At 35.9% G+C, this 11,907-nt stretch overlaps 1 protein-coding gene and 1 long non-coding RNA gene across 13 annotated transcripts in view; both read left to right on the top strand.

The window, feature by feature from the left end:
• Positions 1–879: 879 nt before the first annotated feature.
• Positions 880–2,379, top strand: LOC125668977 (uncharacterized). The gene has a single exon (XM_048903421.2). It carries the CDS (start codon positions 880–882, stop codon positions 2,377–2,379), a length of 1,500 nt encoding a protein of 499 aa, XP_048759378.2.
• Positions 2,380–6,509: 4,130 nt separating this feature from the next.
• Positions 6,510–11,907, top strand: part of LOC125668492 (uncharacterized) — a 72,507-nt gene continuing 67,109 nt past the window's right edge. For 10 of the 12 annotated variants that reach the window (XR_007367648.2, XR_007367642.2, XR_007367639.2 and 7 more), the window contains exon 1: positions 6,516–6,668. This is a non-coding gene — a long non-coding RNA (uncharacterized LOC125668492). Of the gene's footprint in view, positions 6,669–7,437; positions 7,480–11,907 lie in introns of all 12 variants that reach the window. The other 2 variants (XR_007367650.2, XR_007367638.2) reach the window with 2 other exon arrangements.

Genomic DNA, 11,907 nt, shown 5'->3' with positions numbered 1-11,907 from the left:
TGATTTGACGCGCGCATCAATTCAATTATTATGCGCAATAACTGAATTGATAACATCTTCATATAATCAAAGATATCTTCAAATATTTGAGTTTATATTAACGTGGAGCTCCATATTTCTGAGCCGTCAATCTCCAACTTATCCCCCTGCTAACACCCCCCACCCCCCACCCCCCCCCCCCCCCCCAACCCCGATGAAAACTATGATGCGTGCATGTGAGTGGGGAAAGTCTGTGAAAATGTTCTGAAGAACCTAAAGGTTGCAGTTTGTAAAATTCATACGTGTGCATTCAGATTTAAGTTTGTTCATACCATAAACCACGAGGTCACAGCGAATACAAGAAGAATCTGGTATTTAAAGACCTCGTACATGTACAGGACTGCGAGGGAAGACATTGGTATCAACTGATGAAACCCACACAAAGCATACAGGTGGTAAGGTAGGTGTAGCGATACCCTGACCACAGATACAGCCAAACATAAATCTGTAAGCATCCCATTATCCGCTCCCTGGACTCCGATAGATGTTCCTCGTTATATTCATATGGTACATTTTTTTCTTTGAAAATTGTAAACCAAGAATTTCTAGAATTGAGTTGTTCGTTTCATCTAGGTCTATGTGCATGTAGTAGTCTTTAAAGAAACTTATACACCAAAAAATTTATAGAAAGGCTGATTAAATGTCTTCGACTAAATTCTTTAATCTGTGTTCATTTTTGCAACGTCTTTACAATAGATACAATGAAGTCAACGCGGCGTTTCCTGGGCCGTGTATTGTCTATGTTACCTAGATCATATCAAACGGAAAGGGAGACTTCGCCATTTATGTGAAAACATGGTGGACGTTTAGCTTTTGACCTGTATGTAACAAGGTTACAGAATGTCCCGCAAACGTCTGCACACGTCTGATTCCAAACTGACAGCGAGGTCGACAAAACCCTCTGTTGATAATCTCTCTGGAATGTGTTCTGATCATGTTCTAGAAATCTTGAATTTGTACTGTCGAACTTGTGATATATTGGTATGCACTGACTGTGTCCTCAAGAAGCACAAGTCTCACGATTGGTGCAAAATCAGAGACATTTCAGACGAGAAACGCGCCTCTTTCTCCAAGAACTTGAAGCAGATCCATGAGAAGACACTTCCCAAAATGAACACCACCCTGCAAGATGTTGAATACATCTCTAAAGAAAATCAAAAGAAGAAAACTGAAACGCTGCGAAATATCGAAAAGCAAAGCACGGCCATCTTATCAAGCGTTAGGAAAATAGAGACAAAACTCAAAGAGGCCGTGGAACAAAGTTTTCATTCTTATATAGAGGCCGAGAAGGAACTTCGTGAGGACTTCCGGAATATGTCCGGACTCTCCAAAGAATGCGAAAAAATATCACAAAGAGGAAGCGATTCTGACGTGATCACGGCGAATGGTCAGCTAGAGAAGTACATCAAACAAGCTAACGATCTGGACGTTGAATCATACAGAAGTGTTTCCTCCTTTCAGACAGGAGACGTAGAGGACGACGTGATAGAGAGGATGTTTGGTAGTGTCAATCTCGCGAGAAGACGAGGTCGCTCCACTTCCGATTATATTCCAAAAATTGTCATCAAAGAGAGGAGAGTACTTTCATACACCAAAATACAGGATGATATAAGCTCTATATGTTCACTCGGAAATCGCATCTGGCTTCACCCTCGAGGTTCCACCGAGAATTTTGCTCTGGATCATGAAGGAAATATTGTAAATACGAAAGACTTCGGTGTAGTGGCTTCGTGTACTTTTGCCAGATCACAGGACGGATGTCTCTTGTGTGTGGATTTCGTTGGGAAGGTAATTTTTAAACTCTCCAGAGATGGAAAGTTCTCAAAAGTTATCAACACAAGTCCTCTAAAACCTACGTCCGTCTGCATGACCAGAGAGGGTCAATACCTAGCGTGTTTGGAAGATAGCGCGGTAAACGGTCAGTCCAAAACCCGAGTATTTAGACTTTCTATCAGTGGGCGCATTGTTCAAAGCATCGGGTCTAGGTTATTTACCATTCCAAGAAAAGTGACAGAGAACGCCAACACCGACATATGTGTGATCGACAAAATGCACGACCAACACAGTCGTCTGTGTGTCCTCTCCTCGGCTGGGATTCTAAAGTTTCAGTACTCTTCCATGTCTCCGTGGGATGTTTGTTGCGATCAATATTCCCACATCATCGCGATTAGTCGCCTTGGAGTTGACGTCCAAATTCTCGACAAGAATGGACTTCTCTTACAAGTGTTTTCAGCTGCAGATACTGCTATAAGTGCACTGTCTATCAGCATGGACGTCGATACAATCTGGGTAGCTGGTACCAAAGGGTGTGTAGCCAAAGTCGGATTAATATACCACTGATTGTATCGTTTGTACTACAGGGATCCCGGTTGTTCGCTCTGTGAGATACGGTGAAATCTCCGGAGGATCGCGTGTGTTTCTGGTGCGGTGTGGTGGCTGTGGTTAATTCAGTAAAGCAAACGTCCTCCATTTACAATTCTAGATGATATGCATGTATATACGTTTTGAGGTTGCTCCTTTTCAGGTCGCATACTGCACATGAACATATACTAGTAATTGACACAATGATCCCGTCTTCGTATCTTTTTAGGGGCGTATGCTTTGGGGGGTTTAAAAAAATTATTTTGGTCATGGAATATTATACTGTGTGTATCAGATTGATATTCCTCCACTTTATGTTTGTCTCGGCTGTTGTGTGCTTTATTCGTAAGGCCGTGGCGACCTGGGCAGTCAGGGCCGTAAATTAACCTTCAATTTGGAGGAGGCAGGAAATTAGGCGGGGGTCTGGGGGCCGCCCAGGCCCCCAGACGCTGAGCACATTTTGTGCACACTGAACACGTTTCGTGCAAAATCCTTGATTCTAGGGCCTTCTAAGATGTTACTTGACTAACTCATTCTAAAAGAAAGATATGGAATGCTTTTTAAGGGAGGTATCATGTTCTTAGTTATTGGAAACAACATAAATTCTAATGAACTTTAAATTTTAATATTTTTTTTGGCTCAAAAGTTGGAGGAGGCAGCTGCCTCCTCCGCCTCCATGTAATTTACGGCCCTGGCAGTGTCTTATGAGCCCATCTAAAACCTTGAGTACTATTTAGAGGGTAGTATTTATTCAAAATGAAGGTCGGTTAAGGAAAACTATTAATTTTGTGACCATAGGACTAATATTTTTAAGAAGTTTATAAACAACATTTTTATGAAATAGTTTATACAACGGAGGTCGAACGAAACTACACATGGCAGTCGCATGACTTCTGGAATTCATGGAAATAATGCTCCAGGCGCCTAAGGTTGAGCTGACAAAGTTAAAGCTGTATGGTCCGAATTCCGACTAATTTTGTCCACCTTGTAAAAACACTGTTAAATTATCGTATGTACATATTTATGAAGCTGTACGATATGTTAAACATCATTTCACCTGTTTTAACCAGAATTATTTGATTTCAATTAATAACTTCATTAAAAAACTAACAACATTTCCACGCATTCGACACTTACCGAACTCAGCCCGGACTGTCCGAAGGCCGTCAAAGAAAATGCGCACGACTACAATACATGTCTGAAACCTACACGTACAGCGCCGGTTTCTACGGTTTCAGAGTAGCATGTTTATTTTACAAAGGTAGAATATTTGGGATTCTATATAATAGTTAATGGATATTTATTTTACAAAGGTAGAATATTTGGGATTCTATATAATAGTTAATGGATATTTATTTTATAAAGGTAGAATATTTTGTTAATGGATATTTATTGTACAAAGGTAGAATATTTGGGATTCTATATAATAGTTAACGGATATTTATTTGATACATGTATCTTTTCAATTTACAAAACTTTTCACGCATATTCAAGAAACAATAGAAACTTTTACCTTTAATCGTTGCCGTACATTTTTGTGTAAAATTATATTTCACGACTGCAAACTGCCAAAGGGGCTAAGCCCGTTTTTTGGCCCGAACTCTGTGATACCATAGATATAGATTTTATGTTTATCATGGTATCACAGAGTTCGGGCCCAAAACGGGCTTAGCCCCTGTGCAAACTATAGCTTAGACTATGATCAAATTCCCATGTTATCTAGCATTATCACATTATCCCCTGCATATATTGTTTATGTATCCTAACTGAATCGATATGAGAGCATGTTCTGCGTATGGTCAGTTTTTAAATCGAGACAGTCTACTGACAAATAATTTGATGATACAGGGGTTTCAACAATTTTGTTTAAAGTCAGCATTTCGCAAATTCTATGATAATTATAACGACCTAATTTACCAATACAACCTGTCATTGATGTCTGGTGCGTGTCATACCAATTGTTAAGCGTTCTTTTCGCACTGATTTTGACTACGGATTACTCCTTTTAACTGATCAAGATATAGGACTCACCGCGGGTGTTACCGGTGGACAGGGTATGCTTACTTCTCCTAGACAACTGATCCCACCTCTGGTATGTCCGGGGCCTGTGTTTGTCCTACTGTTAATTTTGTACTCAGTATAGGGGTTATGAAATTGATAACTGATTCATTGATCGTTATTAGAGAGGCCTCAGAGGGAGAGAGTTCGAGCTCAATTAGGACTCTCGTGATCATTAATTGATTCTGTCTCTTGTGTATCTATTAAGATGTTGAATGCATGTGATAGTGAATGAGTCGTATATCACATGTCAAACGTTGCAATGTTTGATCCTTTTCAGATGTATTGTATAATTTTTCATTTGTATTGTAAAAATGCACAATGTATTGTATATTTTCATCTATATTGTATGATTTTTCATTTGAATGCTATATTGTCCATTTGTTTTCTATATTTTCCATTTGCGTTGTATAATTTTTTAATTTGCATTGTATATACTCCATTTGTATTGTATAATGTATTCGAAAATGGGTTATTTTGGTTTGTTTAACAGAATCTCATTGAATTAAAGTTTAAACCATGGACTTCGACTTTCAAGCTATAGGCTGTGTCAATTCTATAACTACTATTTACCTACATGTAAGTGCAACTGAACTCAATTCTTTAACTCACCAGTCTGAATCTCGCGTTTAATCAGTCCTGCACGCAGGGTTTTGACACAATATGAGCAAACTGGTATATATAGTGTAATAGTGAGAAGGGAGCTAACAAAGCAGCCAAAAATTCTCGATTGTTCGCTTCAAACTCACAAAACTTCGGTATTAATCGTGATAATGCATAAAAAGTTTTCCCAGTTGAAAGCCAGAATATTGTTCTGTTTTGTAATTACATAAATCTTTTACCTAACGTCACAGAAACCTTGAAAATAATAAGTCCAACGTCTGAGAATTAGGTCGCTGTCGTTAACCCTACACATTTTCTCCATGCAATTTTCCTTCATTCCGTTGGATTTTATGCATCTCTCATCCGTTGCAGTCCAATTTAGAATTACCGTTTAAAATATAGCTACTTGTGGTCACCCTCACAATATTTGAGTAAATGTTGGTCGTCCTTTTCGGCAGATCAGATTCGTTTTCACCAGCTATTAGCCCCCGAGATCAAACGAGTCAACCATAGGGGTACAAAGAAAATATCTACTTATTTTTGTAAGTGAGCCAACAATGAACAGGGCTCTCTCTTTATTCAGTGACATCTCTTTTTATTACTTATTTGCAATTTTACATCTTTCTTTTGAATAAGGAAAAGTTTTCTCGTGTAAAACTTTTTGGGACAACCTTCGTATTACCATGTAAAAATTTAATCCCCTACTAAGGTTCCATCCTACCGCCGAGGCCATGATTTGAACAAACTTGAATCTGTAGTAGCTGTGCTTGCATAAAGTATGAAAAAGATTTTTCCATGTAAAACTTCGTTCCTCAGTTGTGATCTCACTATACTCCCCGGGGCTATCATTTGAACAACTTGAATCTACACTACCAGGGGATGCTCTTCATGAATTTTGAAATCCTAAATGAATATGTGTGAAAATACAGAAAGAATATAAGGATTTACATGCAAGATTATTATAATTAGATTATCATATATGTTGGCATGCAGCACGACTAGCTTAGTCATTGAAAACGAAGAAGAGGTTTGAATTAGTAAAATGTAACAGCAAATAAAATAAAACAAAGAATAAAAGGAATGTATATTTATCTAAGAAATAATTTTCAATTTTAAAAATACTCGACTCTTCATGACAGCATACTTCATGAAAAGCATTAGGGTTTTATGAAAAGTATGCCGGTGTAAAACATAAATGTAAAAGACATTTCTCTGTAAGTGACTTTATAAGTGAGATTTCTGGGTGAAATGCGGGATGATATCATTCTGACTCAGTACAAACGTATTGTTTGAATGTTTTTAAAAGAAACAATTTTTCACTAATGAGGAAAAATGTTCAGTAACATTTAGATTCAAGTCCTATGCGGATTATTATGATGGAACTGAAACTATTTATAATATAATGCACATGGTATGGGGGTTATTTTTGACACATCCTGTAGTCTTTTAGATCGGACTCGAGATCCCACCTCACTGCAGCCAATGAAATAGTGAAAAATTTTGACAGCTCGACAACAAAGGACTGCCGGGAGGCTGTGTACATTTTGGCCATAATTTCACTAAATACGCACGTGAGATTCTAAGAATTTCACTCAGTTGGTTGAATGGTAAGGAAAGTTTATTACAATGTCACAATGGACATCACTAGACCAATAATTTTAGTGAAAGAACGTAGAAGGTGGCACACGTGAGGCCAGAATTTCCTCTGGTCTTTTCCTGTGGACGTTTTAAAGCTGAGAACATTTACATTGTCGTTGATACACCAGTGAAACATGTTTGATTACTCATGCTAGTACATGCTAATTACTAATTTGATACAATGGTCACGTTGATCCATACAGCGGCTAATGCTAACTGCGGAGGTTTTTAGCATTGTTGAATTTAAAGATGGCTGAAAACGTATAAAGTGATCAGAATGTATTTTTGGAAGTGCTATATGTTTATTGGAATTCTTTCAGTCTGTACACTTTCTGGTTTAGCGTTTGACACAAGCTTAGCATCCCGACTAACACCTAGCAGTGTATGAAATTCCAGTCCACCAGCATGCTCCAGACATACAGCTTAATCAAGAATGGATGTACAAAACTTATTTTGCTTAAGCCCGTCTGGATGCATTCATTTTACCTTGAATCCTATTTGAATTCAATTTTAATTCACAATGAGTTTAATGTCAAAGTGAAAATTATTTATAAATATTTTGCAAAATTATTTATTAAGGAGTGTTTAGCAACTGGTTAATTCAGTTATCATTTGTAAGTGTTTTAAACAAGTCAAGTTATCATTTGTAAGTGTTTTAAACAAGTCATTTGACGTATTTTGCCATGCTTAATATGCAATTTTCAAGTTTCCCAATAGTTTTCTCCCTTTGTTTAACAGTTATGTACAGTGAGATGCAAAATGTGTTTTTATACACATGTGGTGAGTATGAATGCTTATCGCTGCATTAATATATTAACTATGGGATGATTACCAGCTGTCATGCAACCACCTGAATTACAGGGAAGCATAAATTTAGTAAGGATATGAGTATTTGAGGATAAAATATATCAAACAGAAATTTTAAATCACGATTTTTCTTTGTTAAAAGTAAAGGATGTGAAAGAGGAAATAAATGCTAGGTTCATATTTAATTTAATGGCCTAATTCAAACAAATTATTCTTGGTATGGTCACTTTGATGTATACAACCAGCTGATATAAACAGAACTCGTGCTGTCATAACTTTCATCCTTTATTTACATAGTCAGTCTATAATGTACGTATACATCTTGTACCCACCCAAGCGTTCTGAACGTAACTCGATCACAGAAGAGTGGATACTGTCAGTGGGGAAATGATTGCGGTGGTTTTAATTTCGCTATGTTCGCGGTCAGGGATTTTTCCGCGAAATTAAAACAACCGCAGTCATTTTGCAAGTGTGACACAATACGTTTTGAACAGTTACCAGTAATCAAAATAGAATTTGAATTCCGCAAAAATAAAACCACTGCAATTAGAATATGAAAAACCGCAAACTTTTAGCACCACGAAATTAAAACCACTTACAGTATCTCGGAAATCGCGTATTGGAGATTATGGAAGCAATGTGTCTGTTGATGTGTGACATGATGAAGTTTGAGATCAGCCTAATTCAAACAAATTTAGTGAAAGGGACTGATTCACGATTTCTCCCCAAATTTTGTTTTTCACTTTTAATGATCAAAATCTACTGCTTAATGTGTTTGAAGGGTTTCACAAAAATTAAGGTTATATATGATGACAGAAGCTCATTATAGAGAGTTTATTTTTGTTGTGTAAACAAAGAATGAGGTATACTAATGTTTACAAAGTTTTGATAATGTATGTTTATCATCTAAATTTTTTATCATATCATAATTCAAGAATTCTTTAGATAAAATGTGCCATTTAAAAGTTATATTGGTGTTTGTGCAAAATTAGGATGTTCTGAATTACAAAAGTAATATTTCACTAGTTTGTAAACATTGACAAAAATTACTCAGCACTGATTTGCTAATTGCATCTCTGTGAAAAACTATTTACAGTTTCTGAAAACAATATACTGTACTATTTCAGTCCTATTACATCAATTCTGCATTCATAGGTACTGTAAATCCATCATCACAGAGTTACATTGCTCCATCCCCCACCCAACTCCTTCGCATTTAAAGTTGACAACCCAAACTTGGACCTTCTTAATGCAAGGATAAGAACAAAATTTTAGCGTTAACTCTTGTGTTTTGTAAACAGACTCGAATCTTGTTTATGTTTACAAACTAGAGAAATATTAATTTTGTAATTTAGAGCATATTGATTTTGCACGAACAGCAATATAACTTTTATAACTTTTAAATGACTAGCTTCTTCAATTCTTCATGAGTATATCCTTCTGAAGAATTGAAGAAACTAGTTGAGTTTCATATATTCAAGTATACATATATAAGTATATGTGGGAGTGTGTATATCAATAGTTACTAATAAGCTAAAAAGTTTGACTACAGAACTCCTAGGTCTAACAGTTCAGGCTCCAAAGTCAGAAAAATAAGACAAGTTTACGTCAGACTAGGATTAAGAGTTTGCTTGTTTTAGTGTGATGGCTAGAAGTCATTGTCTGCTTAAGGAAATTTATTGGGGGTAATAAATCTACGTATAACAGTAGCCCAAGGGTTACTATTATTTTGTATCACCCCACCCCACCCGGTAAGTTGTAGATCTTGATGGAAAGATGACATTTTGTAAGTGCCTCCACTTTTAATTAGTACTGAAATAGTATCAACATGATTGAGATTCACATTATCATAACAAACAAGCTCTCGTTAGGTTCCTACAACTTCTATTTTTGTTGTAACTTGCAGTAGGCAGTGATTGACAAGGAAATGTCTTTGTCTACAGCTGCTTTAATCTAACAAACAAAAGACTTTACAATGGGAAGCAGAACATTCCAGACCACATTGTGTTTTTAAGTTGTACCAAAATACCCACCCCCAAAGACTTGTCAAAATCGGGAGGGGGGGGGGGTGAGTATTTTACTTCTAAAGACAAGGAAGTTGGAATTTATGGCCACACAGTTGTGCACTAAGAGTGGTAAAGTTATTTGTGCAACGTAAAGTTAGTAAAAATGACACTAACAAATCTGTTTTATGTCGACGTTATTCAGATGTTCCTCAGACAAAATTAAAACTATTTTAAGATATACTAGTTAGAGAAGACCCTTTTTTTATTCTTACGTGATCATATCAGTCGCGTTTTCTACATTTCAAAATTCATGCTATAAATTGTTCTATCAGCACAAGTAGATGTCATAGCATTGAAATATAAAGTGTATGTAATTAGAGAGCATTGTCAGGTTTATTTTTTAAAATGCTTGTGAATGTCATAAAAATTCCTACCTTCGTTAATGTCGAACCTTGTCTTTGAGGATACTATTCATAAACAATGATCGATTATAACAGCATCAAAATAAATCCTACTTTCCTTAGCAAAATTCCCAGAGATTAGATGGTCACAACATAATTTTAATGGAAATTAACCGTAGCACATACTACATATGTATATATATAAATTGTAGACTTTTATAATATCAAAGAAAATAATTTATAAATGATCATTTGAGAAACATTATTATTATTTTGTCATAGAGATATACACATACGCTGCTTGACACTTGACAGCGGTAGTAGATAACAAGTAAATATTATGACATTTTCCCTCGATACAACTATGATGTGACACATTTTTTCATGATGGCGTCATAAAGTGCGAAGTACATTGAGGTATAGCTAGAGTTATCTCCCTGTTGTTGCAAACCTTACCTTAAATGACATAATATGTGTATATCTGAAAATAATATTTACATGTATGTTTAAATTTTTTCATTTTTCCCAATTCCCCCAAAATGGTTCTTAGAATAGACTGGTAAATCCCTGATCTAAGATAACCACAAGTGTCTTTGTGATCATTACTAAATTCAGATGAGACCGCAAAAACCGAGGTCCTGTGTCACAGCAGGTGTGGCACGATATAGATCACTCCCTGCTCAATGGCCATAAGCACCGAACATAGGCCTAAATTTTGCAGTCCTTCGCCGGCAGTGGTGATGTTTTCATATGAGCGAAATATTCTCAAGAGGGACGTAAAACAATATTCAATCAATCAATCATTACTAAATTCAAAATGACTTCCTTCAGCGACAGCGAGCCATGTGGCAGTGCCAGAAAAACAGTTCTTTAGGAAGTTTGTACTGACTGTGTGTCGTCAGAGGAGATATTCCAGCCAAAAAATCCGAAATGTTAAACATTATCAAAGTCGCTTTGCATTCTATTACAATTCATTGATTCTTTTTAAAGTTTAGCATCATTATTTAAAAAAAAGATTTTTACCCTACCTACCCAAAATTCAAATGCTGGGTGGGGAGAGGGTAAACAAACATGTTTTTAGAAGTGATCTTAGATACATAAATTCTAAAAATTCTGGTTTTGGCAATGACAGGATTAAATTAAGTACCAATTTAGAGACAAATTTATATAAGTATAGTGATAATTGTGATTTTTAAAATTAGATAGAGGGAGGAGGGAGAGAGAATTTGCAACCAATTGCAATGTGCAATTGCTTTAGTTAATATTTGTAAATGAATTACCTCCCTTAGCCCATTGATACCACCTTAGAATCAAATATAGTAAGCTGAGTCAGGTACGCCAGTCAAACACAGAATAAAATTCATTGTATTGAGGAAAAAAAGTGATAGATAAAAAAAATAGTAAGATGAAGTTTCAGTTTCCAAAAAATTGTATTGGTTTTAATAATAATAACAAAAATAACATACTCATGAGTACTATGTTTATTATGTTATATAAGTGTTATATAACTACATGCATGGAAAGTAGAAATATTTCCATTAGCTCATAACCAACTGTACAAACACCACTTATGAAAATAAATAAGATAATACATTTTATTTGTAGGGTTAACAAAATATTTCTTTATTGACTATGTACAGGAGAGTTATCTTTCTTGACCTGTGAAACTACACCCTTTGCCCAGTGGCAACACAGCAGGTCTATGAGCAGCTGTATGCAAATGAGGGTGGATTTTTATTCCAATGGCCTCAGGCTAATTTATTTTCTTTGTTGTGTTCATAATAGGCTGTCATTTAGGGGCTGAATTGCACATGTGCTTTTCAGCTAGAAGTTGGGGAAAATCAATGATACTTAAATTTTTGAACTTTTGAACACAGAATTCTTGGTCAATAATAACAAACTGGGAAAAAAATATGGAAAAGAAGTCTATTTGAAAGAGGTTGCTATATTTAGAGATTAAACATAATTTGGATTAATCTGTACCATGTTTGGTG

The sequence above is a fragment of the Ostrea edulis genome, chromosome 4 (assembly GCF_947568905.1).
Source record: "Ostrea edulis chromosome 4, xbOstEdul1.1, whole genome shotgun sequence".
In the NCBI taxonomy this organism is placed as follows: domain Eukaryota; kingdom Metazoa; phylum Mollusca; class Bivalvia; order Ostreida; family Ostreidae; genus Ostrea; species Ostrea edulis.
The sequence above is the reverse complement of the archived record's forward strand: the minus strand, read 5'-3'. Positions and strand labels throughout refer to the sequence as shown.